Below are 27,074 nucleotides of genomic sequence, written 5' to 3' on the forward strand. Positions count from 1 at the left end.
CAAATAAATATGTTAATTAAGTGAGATAGAAGGGTGTTGCACAGAGTTCAGAGAGGAGTTCAGACAGGCTCTGGGTAGTAGGGACGAGTTACCAGATGACTGGGAAAACACAGCTGTAGAGGTGAAGAAGGTGTTTGATGTGTATGATCTTCTGGACAGAGGAAGAAGACTTGGTGGTGGAATGAGGAAGTAAGTTAAAGGAAAAGATTAGCAAAAAAACAAAACAAAGTCGGATAGTTAGGGAGATGAAGAAAGTAGTGAGACTAGGTGTAAAGAAGTGACAAAAAGAAAGGCTTGTAGTGAGTTGTATGTTAGGCTGTACAGTAAGGAAGAGGAAAAGGATGTGCAGCAAGTTAGGGTGATGGAGACAGAAGGACTAGAGGTCTAGTGAAAGCAGACGATAGGGTGCCAAGAGAAGAACTGTGGTACTGGATGGGTGGAAACGAGTGTCAGGGGTGATTTGTGACAGACGGATAGCAGCAAGAGTGAGAGGGGAGGTTTATTGAGATGATAGTGGGACCTGCTATGAAGCATGGTGTGGAGATGGTGACACTGAAGAAAAGACAGGAGGCCAAGCTGGATGTGGCAGTTGAAAATCTTAAGATATTCATTGGGTAGTACCTGGATGAACAAGATTAGAAATGAGAGAGACGTTTCAGATTGAGCGGCTTGGAGACAAAGTTAGAGACACAAGGCTGCGGTAATTTGGACATGTGCAGACAAAGGATGTTGAAGATGAAGTTTACAGGTAGAAGGAAAAGAGGAAGACCTTAGAGCTTCATGGATGTAGTGAAGGAGGACATGCAGTGTGACAGGACACCCGTAAAGGGAACAGCCGAAAGAAGAGGAAGAAGAAATAAGTCAATCGATTATTAAATAAAAAGCACTATAAATAAATAAAGTCGTCTATTAATTTATATTTAAAAAATCTGTATAATTTACTTCTATATTTATTTGCCTTTGTTTTATCATAAGTTCACTTTAATTATAAAGTATTTTATAATGTATTTGTTTGCTAATTATTTACCCTTCACTTTGTTTCCTGTTTGCTTCCTTAGATGTTTATTTATTTCTTTTTACACTTTTTGCATTTCTGCATTATGGAAATGAGGGCTTGTCATTCAAAGTGTGCCATGGTGTCACCTTTGTTGATCAATGCCAGGCTCACAGCAGAAATGACTTCCTTTAGTCGGGAGATTGCTGAAGAGCTGCGGCGCTTAGCTAATCTAGCTGAAAATAGTGCAGTCAGTCAGGACTATTTACTTTTTCGTGTGGATGCTCTGACTTACCGTCTGTTTCAATTAGCAGCATACATGCACACACAGTTGAACCTTCAGTTTTAAATAATTTTAAGCAAGTCATTGTCTAAGCATCTCATTACAACACAAAAATAATACAAAATCAAATTAAAAACTGAAATCCCCAATTGCCTATTTTTATTTTCTGTATTATTTATTTATTTATTTAGGCAGTTTTGGTGGTTCGTTTAGTTGAAATATCATTTTTGTCATTTCTTCCCTTGACATAAGAGTTTATGTTGTTTCTATGCGTATGATCACTGACTCAGACATGTCTGGGTGTGCCTTTCTTGCAGGTCAGTGAATTGCTGGGCACATCAGCCCCCAAGCAGCAGGCTACACTTACTGTGTCCTGCCGCGGGGAGGTGGGCTGGAGCTCCCTGGGACAGCAGCAGACCCTGCGGGAGTTCTTTGAATACAAACTAAACCCTGAACCTGTTCTGCCCAAGATGGAGGGTGTCACAGAGTTCACAGAGTACGTCTCTGAAACCGTCGATGTCCCTTCACCTTTTGACCTCCTGGAGCCTCCCACTTCTGGAGGCTTCCTGAAACTTTCCAAGCCATGCTGCTACATCTTTCCGGGCGGAAGAGGAGACTCTGCTCTCTTTGCTGTGAATGGCTTCAACATCTTAGTGGATGGAGGCTCCGATCGAAAGTCCTGCTTCTGGAAGCTGGTCCGCCACTTAGACCGCATCGACTCAATACTCCTCACACACATCGGCGCTGACAATCTCCCGGGCATCAATGGGCTTCTTCAAAGGAAGATAGCAGAACAGGAAGAGGAGCAGTCACAAGGCTCCACCAACTATAGTGACTGGATGAAGAACCTGATTTCTCCTGAACTAGGTGTTGTGTTCTTCAACGTGCCAGAGAAGCTTCGCATGCCAGAATCTAATCTTAAAGTGAAACGTAGCATCGAAGAGGCCTCGCTTACTTTGCAGTACCTTAACAAACTCGGCGTCAAGCCGGAGCCTCTCTTTCGAGTTGTCAGCAACACCATTGAGCCCATTACACTTTTCCACAAGATGGGAGTGGGCCGGTTAGACATGTACATTCTCAACCCTGTCAAAGACAGTAAAGAGATGCAATTTTTAATGCAGAAGTGGGCTGGCAACAGCAAGGCCAAAACTGGAATTGTGCTGCCCAACGGGAAAGAAGGAGAAATATCTGTGCCCTACCTGACTTCAGTCACAGCCTTAGTTGTATGGCTTCCTGCCAGCCCTACAGAAAAGATTATTAGGGTGCTGTTCCCCGGGAATGCGCCACAAAACAAGATCCTAGAGGGCCTTGAAAAATTAAAGCACCTTGACTTCTTGCGCTATCCTGTTGCCACACAAAAGGACATTGCCTCAGGAGCTCCTCCCTCTGTTATAAAACAAACCAAGTTAAAACAAAGAACGGATAGCAAAGAGAGTCTCAAATCCTCTCCGAAGACCACTGCAAAGGCCCCAAAGAAAGAAGTCGAGGGGCAGGATGATGTGTCAGCCACCACAGAGGCAAAGAGTGACTCTGTGAAAGAAAACATATCAGAGAAAAAAGAGGAGAAAAAGCCCACTAAGACTATAAAATCTAAAACTGAAGTGCCAGAGAAGAAAAAAATCATGAAAGAAAAATCACTGAAAAAACATTCCAAGGAAAGAGTGTCAAAGATGGATGAGAAAAAGGACAAGGAAAAAAAGGAGATCAAGAAAGTGAAGAAGGATGACTCTGCCAAAAAAGATGACAAGAAGGATGCAAAGTTCAAGGATGACAAGAAGAAGGACTCATCCAAACCTGAGCTAAGAAAAATTACTAAGCCTGACCTGAAACCACTTACACCAGAGGTAAGGAAGACATTACATAAAGCTAAAGTGTCAAGTAAAGCCAAAACTGGCAAAAGCAAAACGGTGAAGGTTGAACCCGCTGAACCCAAAGCAGAGGAGTCCAAACCTGAAGTTATACAACCTGAACCGGTAGAAAATGGAGCTGTTGAGGGAACATCTGTTCCCTCCACACCTGAAGACCTCACCAAGGAGTTTGAAGAACTTAAAAAGACTCAAGTTAAAACGGTTTCAGCAGAGCTGGTGGACAGCAATAAGGTCTCTTCTGAGCCGCAAGCAGGAACGGAAGAGAAAAGAAAACACGAAGAAGTGTCTGAAATCCCACCTGGAACAAAGTCCCCTGAAAAGGAAGCACCAGCCGCAGAACTCAAAGCTGAAGCTAAAGACGAAGACAAGGAAGTGACTCAGGAGCGAGAACTAGAAGACGCTCAAAGGTTTGAAGATGAGGGAGCACAAACTCAGGATGAGGATGAGGAAGAAGAGGAAGAGCCCCCAGCTGCTGTAAAGAAAATACAGGAGGAGGTGGAAGAAGACATGGGAATAGGAGAGGAGGAAGATGAGTCAAAATGGAAGGAGGCAAAAGATGAAGCATTTGATAGAAAACACGAGCTAGAGGAAATGGAGAAGTCAGAAACTCTCTTAGCCAAGGTTGTGACTAAAGAGGAGCAACAGATGATTCCATCAAGGGAAGAGGAGGAGGCAGTGGAGAAGGCTGAACTGGAGGAGGTGGAAGATTTAGATGTAATAGCTGATGAAGAGATCAAACCTGAACATATGGATGAAAGCAAAACCACAGAAATTCTGACTGAGGTCAAAGTGGAAGAAGAAGAAGAAGAAGAAGAAGAGGAGGAAGGCTACCTATCACATGTTGGAGGGGCTACTGCTCCTATAACCTCAGTAGCTCAAGGTGCTGCTGCAGCTGAACCCATGTCCTACATCCAAGATGAAACTATTCCTGGTTACTCTGAAACAGAACAGACTATCTCTGATGAGGAGATTCACGAGGAGGCAGAGGAGAGAATACCACATCTTCAGTATGACGTCGGTGCCTACGACATCTCTGTTCCAGATCAGACGGGTTCATTTGTAAACATCCACGGCATGAGGGAGATACAAGCTGCAGCCATGACAGAGAAAGGTTTTATTCCAGGTGTGCAAGAGCAAGTATCGGTGTTCACCAACATCATCACTGCTCCTCTGGCAGAAGAAGAGCATGTATCTTCTGCAACATCCATAACAGAGTACGACAAAATATCCTCCTTTCCTACATCTATCGCTGAAGATCAGTCGGTGGCATCCGTTGCAGCACCTCAATCTGAAGAGCCGCCTAAAACTCCAAGTCCCCTGCCCACTCCGCCTGACTCTACTCAAGGCAAAGAGCAGCCACTTTCTGCAGGAACTCTTTCACCACCTTCTTTGGAAGAAGACAAACAGTCCAAGTCTCCATCTGATGATCTACAACTTCCTGTTGCAGAAGTGCAAATGGCAGCTAAGGTTGTAGATACTCAGGAAGAGGAAGAGGAGGAGGAGGAGGAGGAGGAGGAAGACCAAACTCCTAATGTTGAAATTTCACTTGAAAAACTCCAAGAGGGCTACGCTTCAACCCAATTGTTGCAGGGTAAAGAGAAAGACATTGAAAAAGTTGCTAGCTCGGGGTCACCTGAAAAGTCTCTACAAGACCTCAAACCTGACCATCTACCAGTTGAAGAGGAAAATATTGACGCAGTTACACCTAAAGACATTTCATCTGTTGTGCCTACTAGACCTTTCGGATCCGACTCAGTGACTTCAGAGAGCGAAGAGCGTTGCTTCAGTCCAGATGATGTCACTGTGAAAATGGCCTCTCCTCCGCAGTCTGGACCCTCAAGCGCAGCTCACTCTCCACTTCGTCAGTCACCAGTGGAAGACAAGATGAAGCTCCCTGATTTGGAGCTGCAAAAGCAAGAGGAATTTGGCGATATAGTGACCACAACTGAGGACAAAAAAGGCGCAAAAGATGATGCAAAAACTGAGACAGAGGTTGATCAACAGAAAGCAGATCAGCATGAAGTAGAATCTGCAAAGTCTTTGGACAAATTATCTGAAAAAGACATGAAAGAGGCTCCAGTGATCAAAGACCAAGAAAAAGACGCTTCATTCGCGCCAAAAGATGAAGGAAAACAGGCAGAAACTTTACCTGTTGTTGCACAACCTGTAACAGATGTACAACTACCAGTTTTAGGGAGCAATTCACTGGAATCTGACGACAGGCTCACAGAGAAAGAACCTAAAGTGCCTGAAACAGGTAAATTTCCAGACAGGGAGAGTCGTTTCCTGGACGATGATGATGATGATAACAAGAAAGATGATGACGATCATGATGATAAACCTGCAGTTAAAACCATCAAGGCAGAATGGGAAATGGAAAATGACGATACTTTACATGCTGAACAAATCAAGGAAGAACAGAAGCAGGAATCTGTCATTCAGGAAGACATTTCAGCCATTAAATCTGTCACAGATGAGAACACACAGAAAGAGGCAGTGATAGATGATACTTCTGATGCTAGACCTGTCAAAGAGGAAGTGGCTAAGGACACATTGACTGTTGATATTAAAGATGAATACAAGGAGCCAGAAAAAGACTACACCCCAGTGGCCCAAGAAGTAGAGGTAGAAACTGATGCTCCTGAGGACAAAAAACTTACAGATGAACAGAAACAGAAAGACGAAACACAAAAAGATGATTTTGACCTCAAAACCACAGGTGAGGTTAAGGAGACACAGGTTAAAAAGGAGGATGTGTCTGATAGCAAGATTTTGATGGAGGAGAAGGAAGAGACAGAAAAGAGTGACACCCTTCATAGTAGCACTTTTAAGATTCAAGAAAAAGAAGTCAAAGAAATCCACCTTTCAGATATCAAGCCTGAGAAGGAAGACATGGGGAAAGAGGGAAAGGAAGAAGATCTCCCTTTCATGGAGAAGAAAAAGGAGACTGAAACATTAGATACTAGTCAAGTCTTCAAAGATAATAAAGAGGAAAAAGAGATGGATAAGATAGATTCTTCTGCTGCCAAGCCCTTTACTGTTGAGCAGAAAGAGGAGAAAAAAGAGATTTTTGACATTACTGTTCCTAAAGTCAGCAAAGAAGAAGAAGACAGTATTAGCAAAAAAGATGAATCAGCCATTACTATAAAAGAAGAAAAGGGGCAAGAGATTAGTATGGATATTACACCAAGCCTTACCAAGTCAGAAGAAAAGGATGCAACAGTGTGTAAAGATGACTCTGTGGCTAAACCAGCCACAGAAAAGCTAGAGAAGGACAAAAAAGAGAGTGATGACACCACAGCTCCCAGGGAACTGGCTAAAGATATAACAACAAACATGGACGACGCTTACATCTTCACACCCACTGTAGAAGAGGAGAAGAAGGAGGGCATATGTAAAGATGAGACTCCTCCTGCTATTAAACCTACCTTGGCAGAAGAAAAAGATAAACTTACAAGCATAGATGAAATTTCTGGTGTTAAACCAGCAGGTGAAGAAGAAAAGCAACAAGAGGAAAGTAAAGATGCTGCCACCATTAAACTTACCGAGATGGAAAAAGATCACCTGACCGTATCTAAAGTCGATAGTTTCTCAGCTACACCAACTGAAGCAGACACAGAGAAAACACTTCAGACCGTCGAACCAGTTGTAGAAGAAGAAAAGGAACAAGTATTGAGTAAAGACGTAACTCCTTCTGCCATACCCGCCAAGATGGAGGAAGAGGATGCAATGATGAGCAAAGAGATTCCTCCTGTCAAAACAAGCACAGAAATTGTTGTAGCTGGTGCTACACCAGCAGCGCAGGACGAAAAAGACAGAGAAAATGGTAAAGATATTTGTGCTGTGGAATCAGCCACAGAAGAAGGAAAAAGGAAGACGACACGTGAGGAGGAAATGCTGACTGTCAAACTGTCCAAGGAAGAAGAGACAATCCAGGATCATAGTGTTGCTATCGAACCCACCAAGAAAGAAGAAAAAGATACAGACGCTATTAAAGATGTAATTTCTGATGCAAAACCCTCCATAGTGCAGGAAACCAAAGACACAGCTGGTGTCAAGTCCCTCACAGACGAGGTAAAGGAGGCTGAACTTAGAGATGCTCCATCAGATGTAAAACTCATCCAGGAAGAGGCAAAAGAAATACCAAAGGAGGAAACTTGTGATAAAGATATTAAAAAAGAGGATGAACAGATTATTTCTGAAGGGGCACCCATAAAGGAGATGAAGGAAAAAGACACTGATGATACCAACTTTCAACCCACTGAGGATGACAAAGTTGTGGAAAAAAGTGACATTTCTGAGAAACAAAAAATAAAGCAGGAGCCTAAAGAGCAGGAGAAGAGTGATACTGATGACCACAAAGCTATTTTGGAAGATTTGAAGGATAAAGAAACTGTTAAGGGTGATGCAACAAAAGAGAAAGAAGCCGACACCACTGACGAGCAACCCACAGATGCAAAAAAAACAGAACCATCTAAAGTTGAAACCATTAAGGATGAAACAATCGATACGGTCAAACATCACATTTGTGATGCAGAATCTATCAAACAGGAACCGGAGAAGGAGGTGTACACTCCAACAGTTTCTAAAGAAGAGAAGGAAATAAAAGATGATTCCCCTCTTGAGCCAGAATCTAGGAAAGATGATGGAAAACTAGTAAGTCTTTCACAGACCCAGCCCTTGGAAGAGGAGAAGACTAAGAAAGATTATGTTTTTGATATTAGTGATAAACATGGAGTGACCTCTGATAAGCTTCCTGAAGCAGATAAGAAGGATATTTTTGGAGCTGCATCAGTCGAAAAGCAGCCAGACTCTTTGGCAGCAACGTCAGTAAAAGATGACGTTTGTAAATCTCCTGACCAAATTTTAAAGGATACAAAAGAAAAAGATATAGAATCAGGGGTCATTATTGGTGTTGAAGACAAGATGGGAAAAGAAAAAGATGATACACATGTTGCGGAACTGAGCAAAGAACAGAAAATGGAAAAAGAGCAAGAAAAAGAATACACATACGAATCTGAAGGCATCACAGAAGAAAAGAAAGAGACAGCAGAGGACGAAACGATGATTAAAGAAAAGGATTCTGCCAGCGTAAAGACCGATGAGCTCTCAGAGAAGGAAAAACAAGATGTCTCTGATGCAGACCACACCAAAGAGGAGAAATGGGAGAAAGAGGAATTACAGGAGAAGGACATGGACAAAACCATTAAGCAACCTGCTCTGGTGCTCTCTGGAGAGGAAGTATCGGCATCCAAGTTAGAGTACAAACCTGCATTTGTGGTTCAGTCATCTGATGAAGACAGAGAAGATGAAGAGGATGAAGACATTTGTATGGGAGGAGCAGGTTCCAGACCTTTGTCAGTGGAGCCTAGAAAATCTGACCATGACATCTCTTCTGCAGGTTTGCCTTTAACCCAAACGGTACAGATGGGTGATCAAACAAAATCACCTACATCTCAACAGCCCACAGTGATTATACCTACACTTACAATGCAGGAACCCTCTATGGATGAGGACTTCAAAGAGTTTGGGAAAGAGGAGTCCATGCTTTTCCTTGAAGCAGACAAAAATATTGCAAAAATAGAAGCTACACCTGCACCACTCGCTAAGCCCGAGCCATCCTTTGATATTCCCACATCAAAGGAGACAACCTCTGCCAAAACAGAACCAGTGTCAGACTCATCTGAGAAAAAGCCAGCACTGTCAGCAATATCAAGCACAGACAGCCAACCTATGAGCTACACACTTTCAAGTACTGAAAGCCAATCTAGCGTGGAGGAAATGCCACATCAAGAGAAACAGATGCCAGCTGAGGTGAGCTCAGGAATCCAGAGTGCTCCAGAGAAGACAAAACTGGATGAGAAACCAGTAAAAGAAACAGAGAGAGAGATGGAAGGAGAACGAGAGGTGGCGTCTCCGGGATTATCACAACCTTGTTCGTATTTTATGCTGGACAAAGATTCTGAACATGTCAGACGCACGGCTGGCCCAGCAAAAGTGGAAAGTGAAAAACTGAGCACAGAGGAGACTGTCAGTGGAAGGCTTGAAGACGAGAAGCACAGCTTTGGCGCCTCTAAGTACGATCCATATGAAAAACCTATTCCAGGAGATCACGATTTGGACTCACAAGAAGTTTCTCTTGGTTTTGATCATGCTTCTGACATCTGTATTGATGATAACAGAAGATCAAGCCAGGCGGAAGCTGGAGGAGCCATGTTCCTCCTGGATGAGCAGTACAAAGAAGAACCTCTCTCATTCAGCAGAGTCGACTACAGCCCAGTTTCCCTCACAGAGAGCGAGCGAAGCAGCCACCACAGTCGAAGTGACTCCCCAAGATATGAAGACCGTGAGAAAGGCCAAGAGGAAGAGAGTGAGAGAGAAGAAAGGGCAGACACACCATATGTTGACAAAAGCTTTTCAGCTTTAGAGGTGCAAGACAACAAAATGTCTCAAGCTGCTGAGGCCTGTTCTTTCACTCCAAAAGAAGACAAACCAGAGAGGTCAGAAAAAGAGAAAGATGACATAAAGGAAGGTGCTGCAGCAGCCTTTCAAACACAGGCACCAGTAGAAAGTGATTTAGAGTCCAGCAGTGCTGCTCTTCAATCAGCAGGCGTAAGACAAGAAATACCCTCTCCCTCATGGAGCCAGACAGATCTTGGTGAACAAGCATCAGGTACTACTTCACCTTTTGGAGAATTCAGAGAAAAGGAAGCAACAGAAAAAGACAAAGAAAAATCTGAGGAGTCACTCAAAGACAAAACTGACTCCTGCGACCATAGAGAGGGATCTCCATCTGGTCGGTACTCGCCTGCAGAAAAAGACATTTTACCTCAGCAGCCATCGGTGTTAGAGAGAGAGGATGCATCGAGTGATTCAAGGAGTCCCTCTTCGGCCACATTTATAGGACATGAAATTGATGATAATGTTTTGGCATCTGATTATAGCGAAGTTAGCAGTTCTGCTACATCTAAATCCTTAAGTTGTGCTGAAGGAAAAGAGAGCCTGATAGACAAAAGATTACTTGTTGAGGGAGAGGATTTTAACGTTGATGATGACGAAGATGAAGATGAGGATGAGGAGGAGGATGAAGAAGAGGAAGAGTCAAGTGACATAGATATGGAAAAAGGTGCGAGAGAACAGTCTGAGAAGGAAATGTGCAGACGTAGCTCTGGTGACAGTGCTGGGTTAGCAGAGGTAGAGGACTCAAATAAAAAGTCACAGGTCCCTGACTCAACTAAAGAGGAGACTGTATGTAAGATGACACCTGATGATGCCTCAGCTTTTAAAGCCGTGGATAAAGAAGTCCAGGATGTAAGTAAAAAAGCACCTGAACCAAAACCAATTAAAGAGGAGGCCACTGCTAGAGATACAAGCACATCCAAACCTCCTGAAGCAGCAAGTAAAGACGAAGGCAGAACAACTTCATCAACAGACACGTGTGCGCAGAAAATAGATGAAAGCTCTGTTGCTCCAACAGTTACACCCAAACATACTGAAGAAATAAAATTAGAGGATACTGACAAAAAGCATTTGTCCCCTGAGCCATCCACAAAGAGGAGGTTGTCGTCAGCAGAGGGTGTTTCTTCATCTGATGTACTAGAATCAAAAAAAGGAGTTGAAGATAAAGAGTCTCCATCACCAGAGTCAAGTCTTTCATCAAAGGAAACCTGTCATCCGACATCCACGAGTAGCTTAACTGGCAGCTCTTTGGCAACAGACCAAACTGATTCTATGTCAAAGCCTACGTCCAGTCCATCCTCACCGCTAACAGGTAGCTATGCTGATATTGGACATAGTAGGTATGAGAGTTACTACAGTGAAGAGAATGGAGTAGCATTGAAGGATGACAGGAAAGACACCCTTGTGCTCTCAGATGCCTCCCAGCAAAGTGAGGATAAGTATTTAAGCCAAAGAGATGTCCAAGAAGGAAGTCAAGATGTGAGGCGTACTTCTGGTATCACAGAAAAACACGAGGACTCTACCTCATCACCTTGCCCATACACAAGCTTAACATACTCCGCTTCGACGTACTCCTCAACATCGTACAGTTATTCATATTCAGGGTCTACCCATCTGAGCCAAAAGCTGGGAGGCAAAGATGAACCTTATAAATTATCAACCTCTGAAGTATCTTTGGCCAAAGAGGAACCATCAACTGCGGCAGCGTCAACAAGTTCCTGCTTTGGAGGGTTTCAAAGAGACGAGTACATGGAGGTAATGACAAAACCTGAAACAAAAGAGTCCTTGCCCAGTCAGTTTGCAGAGAGCAAACCATCATCTCCAGGCTTGTCTACTACTGCCAAGCAGCCAGAAGATCAAAGTAGTTCTGTAAAGCCAGACGCAAAATCTTCTACTGACAGCTTTCATATGCTTGAACCTGTGTTAAAAGCATCCACAACAGCACCATTTTTACAAACTACAGGAGACGTTAAGGAGAGTTCATCCACATCAGAAGCACGCTTTGATGTCTCTCCCCTCCAAAGGGCTGACTCTTCTGACAAACAGTCCCAAGAGAAGGAACCTGATACCCTTGAAATGGAGGATGGCACCCTACCGTGTCGTATCGAATGTCAAAAAATCCAAGTAGCTGAGCAAAAACAGACTTTCTCATTAATAACTGAATCATGTGTCGCACAGAGTACAACATCCTCTGAAGAAACAAAGACAGTCGCCATTACCTCTGCAACCGCTGTGTCTAAACCTGATGCAACGGTGGAAACAGCTCAACAGGCAGCATCGGTCACTCCGGTGAGTGACACTGACACTACCAAAACCTCATGTGCCGTAACAGACCTGCCCAAATCAGAAGAGGTGAAAGAGAAACAATCGCAGGTAAAAGAAGAAAAGAGTGCTGGGGATACTGCACCACTAAAGGATGATGCCAAGGTGTCAGAAAAAGAATCAAGTGAAAAAGATGAAAAGGCAGACAAAATGAAAGACACTGAATTCAAACAGGTAATAGAAGAAAAGAAACCAGAGGAAAAGAGCATTAAAGACATCACAGAGGAGAAAAAAGTAACTTGTGATCCCAAACTGAGTGAAAAGGTAGAAGATGGGAAACAAAGGGAGGCCGAAATAGCGGAGGAGAAAAGCTTATTGGAGATGCCGTCTGAGAGATTAGAGGTAAGGAGAAAGAGCAGTATATCTGATTGGGAGCTTCTACAAAGGCCGGACGACTTTCCAAGTGCCCCCCCTCCAGGTTATGGTGATGATGATGAGGAAGGAATGGAGTGGATGGCAAGTGCCCACAGTACCTCAAAAGACACGTACCACACAGAAACATCCAGCAAAGGAGATGTAAAGACTGATCGCCCTTCGGATTTGAACACTGGAGCAACTTCCTCCTCTGAATCCCCGCCAGGATTCTCCTCCTGTGAATACAAACATCGCAAAGGCGAACTTTCTCCATCCTTCATCAACCCCAGCCCTCACCAGCTCTCCAGTGATGAGGGTGAAGTTGATTGTGGCAGTGGCCACTCCCAGGAAGGGGGTGAGGATGATCAAGAGCAGCACTCTGTGAAAAGGAGGTCACACAAGCAGAGGCGCCACCATGCTCAGAGTCACCATGGAGATGCCGGACAGGGACAAGGCCAGCTGCCTGGTGCAATGTCATCTGGTTTGGCTGTGACTTTAGCTGGTGAGGAGACACCACCGACATCAGTGAGCGAGTCATTGCCGTCACAGTCCGACTCTGATGTCCCTCCAGAAACTGAGGAGTGTCCATCAATAACGGCAGAGGGAAATCTGGACTCAGACGAAGATGCTGAGCATCTGCCGGTGGACAAATTATCTGGAGCTGGTGGTGGCCACCATCCTTCATCACCACGGTCATCTCAGAAGACTCACGATCCCCTTCCCGCTCCAATGAAGGACCCTCTACCCCACCCACCTCACCCAGATGTGTGCATGGTGGATCCAGAGGCTCTTCTCAATGATCACAGCAGTACAGAGAAAATTCTCAAGAAGGAGCACAAGACCACCAAGGGCCTGAGAAAGGGGAAACCCAAGTCAGCCTCTCCTGCTCGAAAGGGGGAAGTCAGGAAGAGGTCTTCTACTCCAGTGAAACAGTCTAAGGACTCTGCCTCGCCGCGATCAGCCTCCCTCAGGAGGAAGGACACAGACAGAAGCTCCAGGCTCATCAAAATGTCTGAAACCCATGGTTCAAGGAGCGAGATCCTCAACCCTGGGAAAGGCTTGGTCAATGGCATCAAGAGCAGTTCAGGTGAGGTTAATCATTAACATTCGGTAACACTAAGCTTTTGGAAAACCAAATTTAATCAGGAGAGCTGTTATTATCATTATTGCCCCTAGATATTTGACCTTCACTTTACTGTGTAATGCATATTCAGAAGGAGCACTTTAAGAACTTTGCACATTTACAGCAGGTAAAATAAGTCACCAATTTTCCAAGTAAAGAAACTTCTAAAGGTGCTATTGACATAAAATTATCACCAGACGTCAGTAACAGCCCATCCAATCCACACACGCACAGTCTTGCTAAAATGTTCTCACTTGTTTCATCTTCATCATCCTGGTAGATGGCAGCAGATTTATACCTAGAATATCTTGGCACATTTTCCCATTTATCCTTCCTTCTGTTATATGAAGCAGTACTGTATGCTAAAAAACAGATTTCACCTCCCACCTCCAGACTTCACTGTTGGTATGATGTTTTTTGGTGAAATGCAGTGACTTTTGATCTCCATATATCGTGGCATCTAAAGACTTCAGTTTTGGTCTCATCTAGCCAGACTGAATCCTTCCAGTATTTCACAGACTTGTCTAAATGTTGTTCAGCAAACTTGAAATGTGCTTTAACATGCATTAACATTTCTTCAGCAATGGAGTCTTGTGTGACTCCATTGCCATGATACAGGCCATGGCGGTTGAATACATTACTTATTGTTTTCTTTGAAACAATTGTACCTGCTGATTCCAGGTCTTTCTGTAACGCTCCACAAGTACTCCTTGGCTCTTGGACAACTCTTCAATAAGGTTAAGGTCTTGAGAGAGCTCATTATCTAATTACTGATAGATTTCAGTAGGTGTCGTGACTTTCCATGCCTTTCTGCACCTCTTTTCTTAGAAAATTTATGATTTTTTTTAATACTTATTTACCTGCTGTATTACTGTTTGATGGAAATAGCTTCTGGGTCTGAAAAGTGATGCCAGTGAAAAGGTTCCTTTAACCTGTATTATTTATAATGGCCAGAAGGGGTCCATGAAACATGATGTTCATATTTTTCATTTTGTATGCCTTCATCAGAGTAAAAAGAATGATTAAGCAGGGCAAGCTTCGTCAGACCTGTAGCATCTGCTTTCAAAAAGCCAAAGTGACAAAGGCAAAAATGCTCAAATTGAGGCTTCACAGCTGAAAAATTATTGGCTATGTTTGTCTTGAATTTTAAGTCTATGGCTGTTGCACACAAAACAGTGACATCAAGATTGATTGTATAACAATAGAACTCATTACTTACAAAGCTTTTCTAAGAAAAATCACTTCAAGCGATAACTCCTCAGGTGGTGATAACATTAGCACTTCAAACAAAATGGAGAATGTTCAGGTCCCAATCGGATCACATTTAAAAATCCAAACAAAAATAATTTCGTCATATGAATGAATTAGATAATTATCTCACTTGATGAAAGCGCTTATTCCTTTGTGCGTTTTCAGGAAAGTCATTTTTAATATTTGAATTCTTATTTTGTATCCTTGATCACTTCCAGGTAATAACGCCCAGAAATCCAGTTCGACTGTCCCCCCTGGACCACCTGTCTATGTTGACCTGGCCTATGTGCCCAACCACTGCAGTGCCAAGAATGTGGACCAGGAATTCTTCAAGAGAGTGCGGGCTGCATACTACGTTGTGAGTGGGAATGACCCAAGCAGTGGAGAGCCTAGCCGTGGAGTCCTGGATGCCCTGCTGGAAGGCAAAGCTCAGTGGGGCTCCAATTTGCAGGTATTTGCCCCCTCGCTGCCTTAGCTTCAGCATCTTGTTCTCTTTTGATATTTTCTCACGTTTTCTATGACTATAATATATGTACTCTATAATATATGGATAGATTACATCAGCAAGAGTTGAGGCTCGGGTGTGAAATTTATGGTTTTCAGGGTTTTTATCGTTTTTATCGTTATTTTTTAAATCGTTTTTATCATTAACTGTTTCCCTGGGTCTTTTACCATGTGTTATGAATAAATGTTCTTTTTCTGGTACCGGTACTAGTTTTATTTTGCTGTATTTACCCGCAACACCTTAAAGGCCGGCCCGTGAAAATATTGTCGGACATAAACCAGTCTGTGGCGTAAAAAAGGTTGGGGACCGCTGGATTACATATATGAAGTGCACAGCATAGATTCATTACTTTGGGAAACCATGGCAATCATGGAATCAACACTTTCTTATTAAAGAAGTTGGTAGACATCTGAGCTAAAAGGATAATAATCATAATAAGGCTGATGACTTCACTGTATCCTGCAGAGCACCTAATGTGTACATTTACTTGACCTTGTGGCCCACAGCAGCAAATATAACTAGAACGTCATTCTTGTCTCTAAAGAAAAGACAGCTATAGCTCAAGTGAGCACATTATCAATTATCAAATTGTAATAAAAAAATTAAACGTTTGCTATTTTCATTTCCGACTCCTTTCTTATATTCCTATAAGAGTAGCTTTGTGTGAGTCACAGCTCAAAGTAAACCTTATTTATCTCACACAGTTAATTGTGTGAGATAAATTCAGGGGTTAATTGGTGCAGCCCCTCAATTAACCTACTGTCTAAAAAAAGCTGTTTTACCTCATTTCCTTTTAAGCCAACTTTCTTCTGATTAGCTGCTCCTCCCAACTCACTGGACTTAAGAAACCGATTGGCGATGTCATGATAGCCATGTCCACCTTATACGCTGTCTATGGTGTGCACAACATGACCCTATTAAGGCTATTGAGCATTTAGAGCAATCTGAAGCCTGAGCTTTTGGCTCACATGGTTTATGAACTAAACATATTTAAGAAAACACACACTCGGCAACAGAGCACTTTAAAAATAACTGTGCACCTTGACGACCAAGGAATTCAGCTAAAGTTTTCCACAGTGTTTTAAAGTCTCCTGCTCTTCCTCTTGTTATCTAAGTCAGTCTTTCCGTCAGAGTGCCGTGCCATTTCTTTGACTCATGCATGTATTGTTGGTAAATCCAGTTTTGGCCTCCTGTTCTACTGCAGTCCAAAATTAATTAAGACAATAAAAATTTTGGGTTATTTACCAAATATGTACATTTATTGCCTGATAGCGAATCTTTAAATTTACAGTTGATAAAATTTAAACAACTGCTTTCGAGCATAGTTGTAATTTAGGATAGTCCCATACACAGTGAAAGAGAGTGGCTTTTCCCTCAAACATTTGACACATGTGTTAGAAATGTTCACTGGTGCAATATAATTCCTCATCAGCAGTTTGTATGTTAACAGTTTCGTTCTAGTTTGAATAGATTAAGTATTTGGTTTTAAAGCGTCCCCGTCCCCGCTCCCTTTCATCTGTATTCTGTCACACATGTCAGTACTGGATTCACCACTATGCAGCAAACAAGGCTGTTCTTATTGTGAAGAATAGAGTACCCAAGATGGCATCATGGCAGCTCACATTGCCTATATTTTGATGATATCAGATGTTTTAATTGCATGTTTTTGAAAATATTTTTGACAAAACTCATATATCTGAGATTACTGGTTAATTGTCAGAAGATTACTATCCACGTACAAATCTCCATTTTTTGGACACCTTTTCTCATCCAAATTCTAAGCAATATATGATGCATCCATAAGAGGCAGAAGGGTGATATAGAGGGAGTATCTTTAATATGCTAATAAAATTTATATCACGTCTATTGTATTTCTAAGAAAAGGGTTTCCTGTTGTTCTTTTTTGTATTTCAGAGTCTGCCTTGAGGTGACTGTTGTTGTGATTTGGCGCTATATCACTAAAATTGAATTGAATTGAATTATAAGAACTGTTTTAGAGGTAGAGGCTCAGTCAGTCAAAAATAGAAGAGTGCAGAGCGTAACTGAGTGGATCAATAGTAGTACTTTCGGTTTGGACGCTGTCTTATACAGTCAGTGGCCCTGTGGCACGTATGAACAGCATTGATGATATAAGACATCTCTGGCAGGTAGATCTGTCTGGAGAATGGTTTGGAGACTATGTACTGTTAGTTAAAACACTAGCCATTGGACCTGTACAAATTCTGACTCCAGAGTCCTCTCCAAATCAATCTGTCCTACTCCCTTCCTGCCAGCTCGCCTCTCATTTCCTTTTGTTATATCTCTGTCAGGTTACTCTGATCCCGACCCATGACACAGAGGTGACCCGGGAATGGTATCAGCAGACGCACGAGAGGCAGCAGGACCTGAACATCATGGTTCTGGCCTCCAGCAGCACCGTAGTCATGCAGGATGAGTCCTTCCCCGCCTGCAAGATCGAGTTCTGAGCTTCGAGGGCACCGCTCCGCTTTTCCCGCCGCCAACAACCCCTCCCTCCTCATCATGACGTTAGAGCGAGAGCGAACAGTACTCTGCTTCTTCAAAGCTTCTCATTCTCTCATGGTACCAGTCTCAGACCCATTTGCTGCAGTCCTCAATACACTAGATTCTGTTAGTCAAAATTCTGGGTATATGCTTTGTGATAGTGGGGCTATCTCGCAAATAATACCGTACTTTTTATATTTGTTTTCTTCTGTGAGTTAAATGTCTGCCCTTACACATTTCTTATAGAAGCACTAGCAGTTGTGGAACAAATTTAAATACTTTTCAAAAACATATTTACACCTGACAGATAAACATAGATCATTATCCCACAAAGGAATAATAATGCCACAGTTAAAGATCAAGATTAGTCACGTGTAGCTCTTACAAAGGTGACTCAAATTACATTGCAAAGTTAGACCTCCAAGTGGTCAAAACAAGTGCCAAAACACTACTGAACTAGGAATTCTCATCATCTCCAAAATGGTGTCTAAACGAATCCGTGATCAATTATTTCTTAAGATCATACGCAAAGTGTTTTTATAAGACTAGAAAAGCTTTCGTTTCTTAATCCGAACCTTTCTTTTCCATCGGCGTACACAGCAAAATGCATCCTTTGCAATTCAGCTCATGCTACAGTAGTGTTTTGATTAACTCGATAACGGCATAAATTGATGTTATGTAACAAAACAACAAAAAAGTTCCTTCTTGTGATTTGTGGTGAAGTTTTAGGAGGTGCCTGGAAAACTCTTTCTTCTTCTGGCTCTCACAGCTTAGCTGGTGCATGTTGCTTGTGTTTTAGCTCGGACTCTTCTGGAGAGAACTGCGTAGGGTTAAACCTTTCTTTAGCCGGCCTTTCAAGTGTGAAATGCAGTATAGTGTGGATAGACTACTACACTGTTTGGCTGTCTGCGCTCAAGTGATTTCAGTAGGCGCCAGGCAAAAGGGACGACGTTTCTACAGTAATCACATCTCTGCTGGGTGTTCTTCTTTAAGTCTTTATCACAGTCTTTGTTGGTTCTGTGTACTCCAGTATGCATATAAGATTAATGTTTCATATCAACACAGAGTTTCTGTTGAATAAATTATATATTTTGTGATGATTTGATCCTGAGGCGAACGCAGCGTTTTAAGTGAGAGGGTTTAATTCTTGTCATTTCCTCCTGTTTAGCTACAATGTACCGTCTCCGTTAGTATCACAAAGGGATGGGAAAGAAAAAAACACAACAGCAAGCAGTGACCTGTGGCAAATGTAGCAACGAAAGCTTGCCTGCTCGTCCCTTCAGTGGTAACGATATGCCAGCGGGAACTGCAGTATTTCTATTTATTAAGGAGGGGGGTACTTTTCACAACAAAAACATGTTACAGGAGGCTTCTTTCACGTGCCTTTAGAGAGCGGAGGATGTTTTATGGACATGTCAGCCATTTTGAAGCAGAGTCAGAAAAAAAAAAAAGAAAGAAACCAAGTAGAAAACTTTAAAACTGAGGACCAATCTCTTCATACACTAAAGTTGTAAATTGCACTGCGATATAGTACTCTCCCACTGCTCAAACTTTGGAACCGTATAATTCAAGCCAAGCATTAAATCCTCATATCAAAATACTACTTTCTAACCAATATGAATGTCTGAGAGCAACGTGTTGCACCAAATAGCAATGCACTTTTCTGAGGCGGGGATGGGGCGCTGTTTGAAGTCGAAGCACAGAGAGTTTGTGTAGTAGCAGAGAGGAAGTTTTCAATAATATAAATTAAACTATGTACAGGACCTTCCTCCAGACTGAGCTTGCTAATAGCGAGGGACGAGATCAACATGAAGCAATTGCCTGATGTTAGTCACAGTAATATATATATATATATATATATATATATATAGAGAGAGAGAGAGAATGAGCATGAATGTGGGTTATGGTCACAGATATACTGTAGGAATGTTTTAGAAGTAGTTTTTTGTGTGCTTGAGTATACAGTACGCTCTGAGTAGCTGTTTTTAATTGCAGCATGGTTTTGGTTTTGTAGGCGAGTTTTCTGTGAGTTCACTGTGAAAGGTCTTTCTGCTTGTTTACAGCCAGACTCGAGAGCAGCTCATATTCACATTGGGCCATGTTTCATTTCCTAATTTATATGCACGTTTTTTAAAAGATATTCACAATTTAACCTTTAAATTTGGTGCTGCAAAGCAAATCCAATTCCGATTTACTTTTCAGAGGTTAATTTGCTCTTTGTTTGAGATATAAAATCAAGAAATATTTTATGTTTTTTTGTTGTTTTGTTATGTTTCTTTTGTTGGCTGATTTAAAGCTAAAAAGGAGGGCCAGGATGGAGGACGCATGGCTGGTTTTGATTCCCAAAAAGTCCTTTTTGTCAGGATGTTGCTATTAAAAGCTTTCACAGCTAAACTTTAGTCAGTCCTTTACCTCAATTGGATTCAATACACGGAAGAAACTAAGGCTAGACCGCGTCATCACCTCGGGCTAGCCTGGGACCAGTGCCAATATCTTGCTGCTCATAAGACTCCTTACTTTATACCTCATCTTCCAATGCCTCGCTGTTCTGCCCGCTCTACTTTAGTTTTAAAATCAAAGATGGCGAACTCACACAGCTGCCACTGAATGTTGTTTTCCTTTTCTTTTCATCATAGCCCTCATCCATTATGCACTGTACAAGCCTTGATATGCATCCCATGCTTGTGTTGTTTCAGAGGCAGACATGGCTTCTGTGTGTTTTTCCTTTCTTTTAAAACAAATCACACCTGCAGAGAATCTCTGAGTTTGATGCAGGTTGTATATCAAACATCTGCGTACGCACAAGTACATATCCAGCCTAGCATGAAGGTTTTAAAATGACTCCCCTGAAGACATGTTTAAATGTCTGTGAACCGATCAAGCAAGCAAAAAGTCCTTTTCACTTCTCCTTTCGATGCTGTATGAGCTGGGATCAAAGCAGGAAGAAGCTTTTTATTAAATGTGCGAATCAGATTTTATGGATGGTCTGATTTGTTATACTGTCTTTGAATAATGTTTTTAAGTTGGCAGATTCCAAATACCCGGCCTTGAGATTTTTTTCCTGAGGCATTAAGTAGAACGCTGTGAATCACTCAATACTGAACTGTATTGCTATACAGAAGCTGAATGCACTATACAGGAGATCTATTTTTCTGAATGTAGAGTTGGTACTACCATATGAATGTTGCTGGATCAAAAACAATAGACAAAAACAAAGAAAAAATGCAAATACAAAAAAAACATTCACACCAACTTAGACAGAAATAAATGTAACGGCGTGCAGAAGGCGAGCAGATACTGCAGTCTCAGTTCTGTTCCAAAGAAAGAGGAAGGTTCAAGAAAGAAGCTGAGATCCCACAAGCAACATATTAACAGTAACACAGTAACATAGTACTAACTGCAGCTGCAACTTTTTCCTTTTCCTGAAAATGACTTGAAACACATGCAGACTCAAAACACCATTAATAAAATTGATAAACTCAATAAAATGCTACACGCACACTTGTGTGCTGTACACAGATTTGTACATATCGCTCTGGAAAGAGCAAATCTGAAAGATACAACGAAGAAGCGAATCTTGTTTATTTTAGGCAGTTTTATGTGACGGGATGATCAAAAACAGCTGAAGCTACACAAAACGCTGATAAGATATGGAAAGAAAAAAAAGTGCATCTTTCTGTTCGATTTCATCTCCTGCATTAAAATGATCACAATCAACGTATGGTGTCATCTGTCCATCTAATCTTTCTGCATGTGATTTATTTAGTTATATCCTGAATGTACTTGTTTAACATTGAAATAATAATAACAATAATAATTATAATGAAAAAAATACAATGCTATTTTAAAGAAGTATATTTGAAAAAAAAAGCTAATTGTCTTAACTGGTACTGACCTAATATAAAACTGGGCTGTGCTTTTATTGCTTGCCCTATTAACATGTAAAAAAAGACACTGTACTGGTAGTTCTGTTTGATTCTTTCTTTCTCTCTCTTTCTGTCTCTCTCTCTTATTTTTATTTTTTATTTTTTGCATTGTATTAAATTTATGGTTTCTTCCGCAGCGCAATATTCAATATCTCTCTGTCTCTTTAAATCTAACTGGTAAAACTAGAACTACAGAACAGCCTGGTGATCATCAATTAAAATATATGAAATCTAAATGTGGTCCCTGTGTGTTTTTTTTTAATTCTTTTTCTTTTTTGAAAATGTCACTAAAATCTAACTGAATTATGAGAGACCACATACAGTATGTCATCTGCTGTATGTTTCTGTACACATGTTTTATGATTTTTTGTTGTTGTTGTTGTGATTTTGTCTCTGTGCACCACTACAGTTTGTTCCAGCAATTAAGCAATTCAGCTGTAAAGCAAGGTCTTATTATCTGATTAACTATTTTAGAGACATTTTTATACACAGTCCCCCATTTTCAGAGGCACAAAACTAATTGCATGATTGACTGACAGCAGTTTTCTGACCAGATGAGGCCCTGATCATTCTGTGATGAATTAATCAGGTAAAAGATCTGGAGTAGAGTTCAAGTGTTTAACGTGTATTTGGTATCATGTCAGAGGCACTCTAAATACAGTATGAAATTATGAGGAGGCCATCATTTGGTTGAAAAAAACAAAATAAACCTGTTACAGAGATAGAAAAAAACAACAACTTCAGGATATGGAGTCTGGTTCCTTCTTAAAAAGAATAAATGCGCTGCCCAGCTCAGCAAGACCAAAAGACCTGGAAGTGGATGATCTCAGAATGATTTCTATGGTTAAGAAAATTAACTTCTAATAAACATCTAGCGAAGCCAAGAACACTTGAAGAGAGGCCCCATACCACAGCCAGAGGAATAAATGTATGTCCAGTTAACTGAAAACCAGGACTGAGCATACAGGGAGTGCAGAATTATTAGGCAAGTTGTATTTTTGAGGAATAATTTTATTATTGAACAACAACCATGTTCTCAATGAACCCAAAAAACTCATTAATATCTAAGCTGAATGTTTTTGGAAGTAGTTTTTAGTTTGTTTTTAGTTTTAGCTATTTTAGGGGGATATCTGTGTGTGCAGGTGACTATTACTGTGCATAATTATTAGGCAACTTAACAAAAAACAAATATATACCCATTTCAATTATTTATTTTTACCAGTGACACCAATATAACATCTCCACATTCACAAATATACATTTCTGACATTCAAAAACAAAACAAAAACAAACCAGCGACCAATATAGCCACCTTTCTTTGCAAGGACACTCAAAAGCCTGCCATCCATGGATTCTGTCAGTGTTTTGATCTGTTCACCATCAACATTGCGTGCAGCAGCAACCACAGCCTCCCAGACACTGTTCAGAGAGGTGTACTGTTTTCCTTCCTTGTAAATCTCACATTTGATGATGGACCACAGGTTCTCAATGGGGTTCAGATCAGGTGAACAAGGAGGCCATGTCATTAGTTTTTCTTCTTTTATACCCTTTCTTGCCAGCCATGCTGTGGAGTACTTGGACGCGTGTGATGGAGCATTGTCCTGCATGAAAATCATGTTTTTCTTGAAGGATGCAGACTTCTTCCTGTACCACTGCTTGAAGAAGGTGTCTTCCAGAAACTGGCAGTAGGACTGGGAGTTGAGCTTGACTCCATCCTCAACCCGAAAAGGCCCCACAAGCTCATCTTTGATGATACCAGCCCAAACCAGTACTCCACCTCCACCTTGCTGGCGTCTGAGTCGGACTGGAGCTCTCTGCCCTTTACCAATCCAGCCACGGGCCCATCCATCTGGCCCATCAAGACTCACTCTCATTTCATCAGTCCATAAAACCTTAGAAAAACCAGTCTTGAGATATTTCTTGGCCCAGTCTTGACGTTTCAGCTTGTGTGTCTTGTTCAGTGGTGGTCGTCTTTCAGCCTTTCTTACCTTGGCCATGTCTCTGAGTATTGCACACCTTGTGCTTTTGGGCACTCCAGTGATGTTGCAGCTCTGAAATATGGCCAAACTGGTGGAAAGTGGCATCTTGGCAGCTGCACGCTTGACTTTTCTCGGTTCATCAGCAGTTATTTTGCGCCTTGGTTTTTCCACACGCTTCTTGCGACCCTGTTGACTATTTTGAATGAAACGCTTGATTGTTCGATGATCACGCTTCAGAAGCTTTGCAATTTTGAGACTGCTGCATCCCTCTGCAAGATATCTCACTATTTTTGACTTTTCTGAGCCTGTCAAGTCCTTCTTTTCACCCATTTTGCCAAAGGAAAGGAAGTTGCCTAATAATTATGCACACCTGATATAGGGTGTTGATGTCATTAGACCACACCCCTTCTCATTACAGAGATGCACATCACCTAATATGCTTAATTGGTAGTAGGCTTTCGATACAGCATGCATGAAGAGGATGATGTGGACAAAATACTCATTTGCCTAATAATTCTGCACTCCCTGTAAAATGGTTGATAATTCTAAGCAGGTAATGCCATTGTTTGTAAAACACTTTCAATTATACTTTGAAATTGGACCATTCTTTTTTAATACACTCTGTATATTAAGTACTACGGCATCACAAAAAAATAGGGGGAAAAAAAGGTTTTTTTTGGTCATTTAATTCAGAATGATAAACTTTCATATATTCTATATTCAAATATTTACACAAAGTGTGGCTATAAGCCGTTTATGAGCTATAAGACATAATAATAGAAATCAAAACAAGAAACAGCAAGTACAAATTCGTTAATGAATGTATGTAGCTATGCTGGCCAGTTTACTGGCAAAAAGTACAAATAATTGAATAATTGATGGTTCTGGGGAAAAAAAACTAAGTTAAGGGGAACATGAATTCTCTACCAAAACAACTCACAGCTGTGGACACCAAATATAAATATGCGGTATAGAGGGTATTGAAAGAATAACATTTTTGATGTAATGTTGTTCAAATTTTAGGGAAATTCTCGTCCAGATGTAAGTGAGCACTACGGTGTACATTTTAGGACATCGTCAGGTCTCAAGAAAAAATTTGTCAGGTATCAGACAAAAAAATTGTCAGGTCTCAGTTCTCAAGAAAAAACATTGGACATTGAAATGCCCAGTGCAGTAGCAAATCGCTCGTGCTTCACTGCACAAGCTGGACCCACAGAGTCTGCTAAGGTTTGTCACTGCCATATTACACATGATATTTATATAAACCCATTTAGAGTGAGGTCCATGTAAATTTACCATTCTCTATTTGTCTATCTTCTGACAGCGTAAGATTACAAGTGTGCTCCAAAGCTTCCTTTGCCTGTTAGACGTGGGAATGCTGCAGACCATCAGGGAGTGTACGGTCCATCAAGCCCACAGAATAGAGCCGGACTGGAATTTGTCAGTTCATGAACTGATGGCATTCATTTCAATCCTGTTTGTAAGAGCAATCATGTGTCCTGTTGGTGCCATTGTGGATTGCTGGTCAGAAAGATTTCTGGTGCCAGTAATCAAAGAGACAATGCCCCGAGATAGATTCATTTCAATTATGCAACACCTTCGATTTGATGACAAGGACACGCGGGCAGAACGGGTGAAAACAGATAAATTTGCGGCGATCTCTGACATCTGGACACGCTTCAACAAGAACTGTGCTAAGAGTTTCACTCCAGGAGAACACATGACCATAGATGAACAGCTGTTCCCTACCAAGGTTCGTTGTCCATTCACACAGTATAACGCAACCAAGCCAGACAAATTTGGGATCAAGTTCTGGATGGCCATGGACTTGGACACCAAATATGTCTGCAGTGCATCTCCTTACTTGGGAAAAGACCCCAGTCGTCAGAAGGGAGAGAGGCTGGCAGAGAACGTGGTCATGAAACTGATGGAGCCGTTTTTAGATGATGGGAGAAACGTCACAACAGACAATTTCTTTACTTCACTGTCACTGTCGCACAGACTGCTGCAGCGCAAAACGCCGTTATGGGGCACGGTGAATAAAGTCTGGCATGAACTTACTCAACTTGTGCGGATGTATTCCATAAGAGCAGCAACACGCAGGTGGTCAGTAGCAGTTTTCTACAATATGCTGGACCTGGCGGCGGTGAATGCCTACATTTTGTACAAGGCATGGACAGGGTGGACAGGCAAAAGAAGATTGTTTCTGAGTCTTCTAGCTCAGGAACTTCGTTGCCGATTCATGTAGCACAAGGAAATATTAGCACAGACGCAGGCTGTTGAAGCTGCTGCAGCTGCTGTGCCAGGGACTGTAAAGACAACGCAGTGCCAGGGGAATTTACGCAAATTTGCGCAGGGCTAGTAAATCTAGTAGTAGGGTAGTAATTCTAGTGTTAAGGTGTGAAACGGCTGTGTACTGCCTTTTGTTCCTGGAGAAGGTATTTAACTGAGAGCCATGCTAGGCTCAGGGAGACTCTGCTGACCGTCTGTCCCGCGGTCATGCAGGGACTTCATCAAGCTTGGTTGTCTGTTCTTTGTGTGTTTTGATTAAAGAATGTTAGCTACCGCTCACCGCTCGTCTGCAGGCTTTATTTAAATGGAAAACTTCCACAACAGGAAAAAAAAAAGCTTTCTGCTAAAAAAAAAGATTTAGAGCAGAAGTTTTTTGCACTTCATTTTAAAATGAAAACATATTGCATTTATTTACAATTAAAGAGAGAGCAGAAAGTGTGTTACTGTTTTACATCCACAGACACACAAGAAAAGAAGCAGGCAACATGAGGTCAAGTTATGGCAATTTTATTTGTGTATTTCAGTACATGTATTTAGATTAGAGTTTTTAAAAAACAAACAAACGTCCCAAGAAGAAGGATGGGGTGAAAGAAAGGTGGAGAGAGGGGGAAGGAGGAAGAAACTATTGATCTCCTCAAACTTGATGCTGCTGGGTCAGTTCTTTCTCAGCAGTCTGCTCCAGAATCCCCTCCTGTCCTCGGCTTTCTTTTCTTTTGCCTTTAGTTCTTTTAAGGTTTTGTTGAGCTGCTCCTCGGCATCTTTAAATTTTTCTTTCAGCTGCTGTTTGGCCAGTTTCACTTTCTGTTTGAGGAGCTCTTTAGCTTCCTTTTTGTGCTTTCGTATTTCTTTAAGTGCGTCTTTGCAGTCTTTCCTGGTCACCGCAGAGCCGGTCATTTCTTTCTTGAATGCCTTCACCTCAATTTTGTCTTCTGCAAGTTCTTCTTGCACTTTCATCAGTTCCTTCTTCATGTTTTGAGTGTAACTCTTTGTATCTTCCATTTCTTTCTTTGCTTCCTGTATTTTAATTTTCTCTTCCTCCAACACTTTTTGAGTTTCCAACAATTCTTTCTTCATATTTTCAATCTCATTTTCTGCCTCATGTTTATGTTTTTTCTCCTCTTGAAGTTGTTGCTTAAAACAATAAAACAATAAGGATAATAAACAAACACGTGACTAAAATAACAATTATGACTCTGATGTGTTTCATGTGTAGCAG

General features: G+C 41.5%; 1 protein-coding gene across 1 annotated transcript in view; it reads left to right on the forward strand.

Moving 5' to 3' along the window:
- Positions 1 to 21,569, forward strand: part of map1ab (microtubule-associated protein 1Ab) — a 103,585-nt gene extending 82,016 nt beyond the window's left edge. Inside the window, exons 5-7 of the mRNA XM_085462499.1 lie at positions 1,595 to 13,367; positions 14,873 to 15,105; positions 17,469 to 21,569. Coding sequence (XP_085318625.1) covers positions 1,595 to 13,367; positions 14,873 to 15,105; positions 17,469 to 17,624 — 12,162 coding nt within the window. The 3' untranslated portion in view covers positions 17,625 to 21,569. The remainder of the gene's footprint in view (positions 1 to 1,594; positions 13,368 to 14,872; positions 15,106 to 17,468) is intronic.
- Positions 21,570 to 27,074: the final 5,505 nt, after the last annotated feature.

This window comes from Copadichromis virginalis, linkage group LG7, assembly GCF_057382275.1.
Source record: "Copadichromis virginalis isolate Kocher_CV1m ecotype Utaka linkage group LG7, C_Virginalis_male_GT1.1, whole genome shotgun sequence".
Classification (NCBI taxonomy): Eukaryota; Metazoa; Chordata; class Actinopteri; order Cichliformes; family Cichlidae; genus Copadichromis; species Copadichromis virginalis.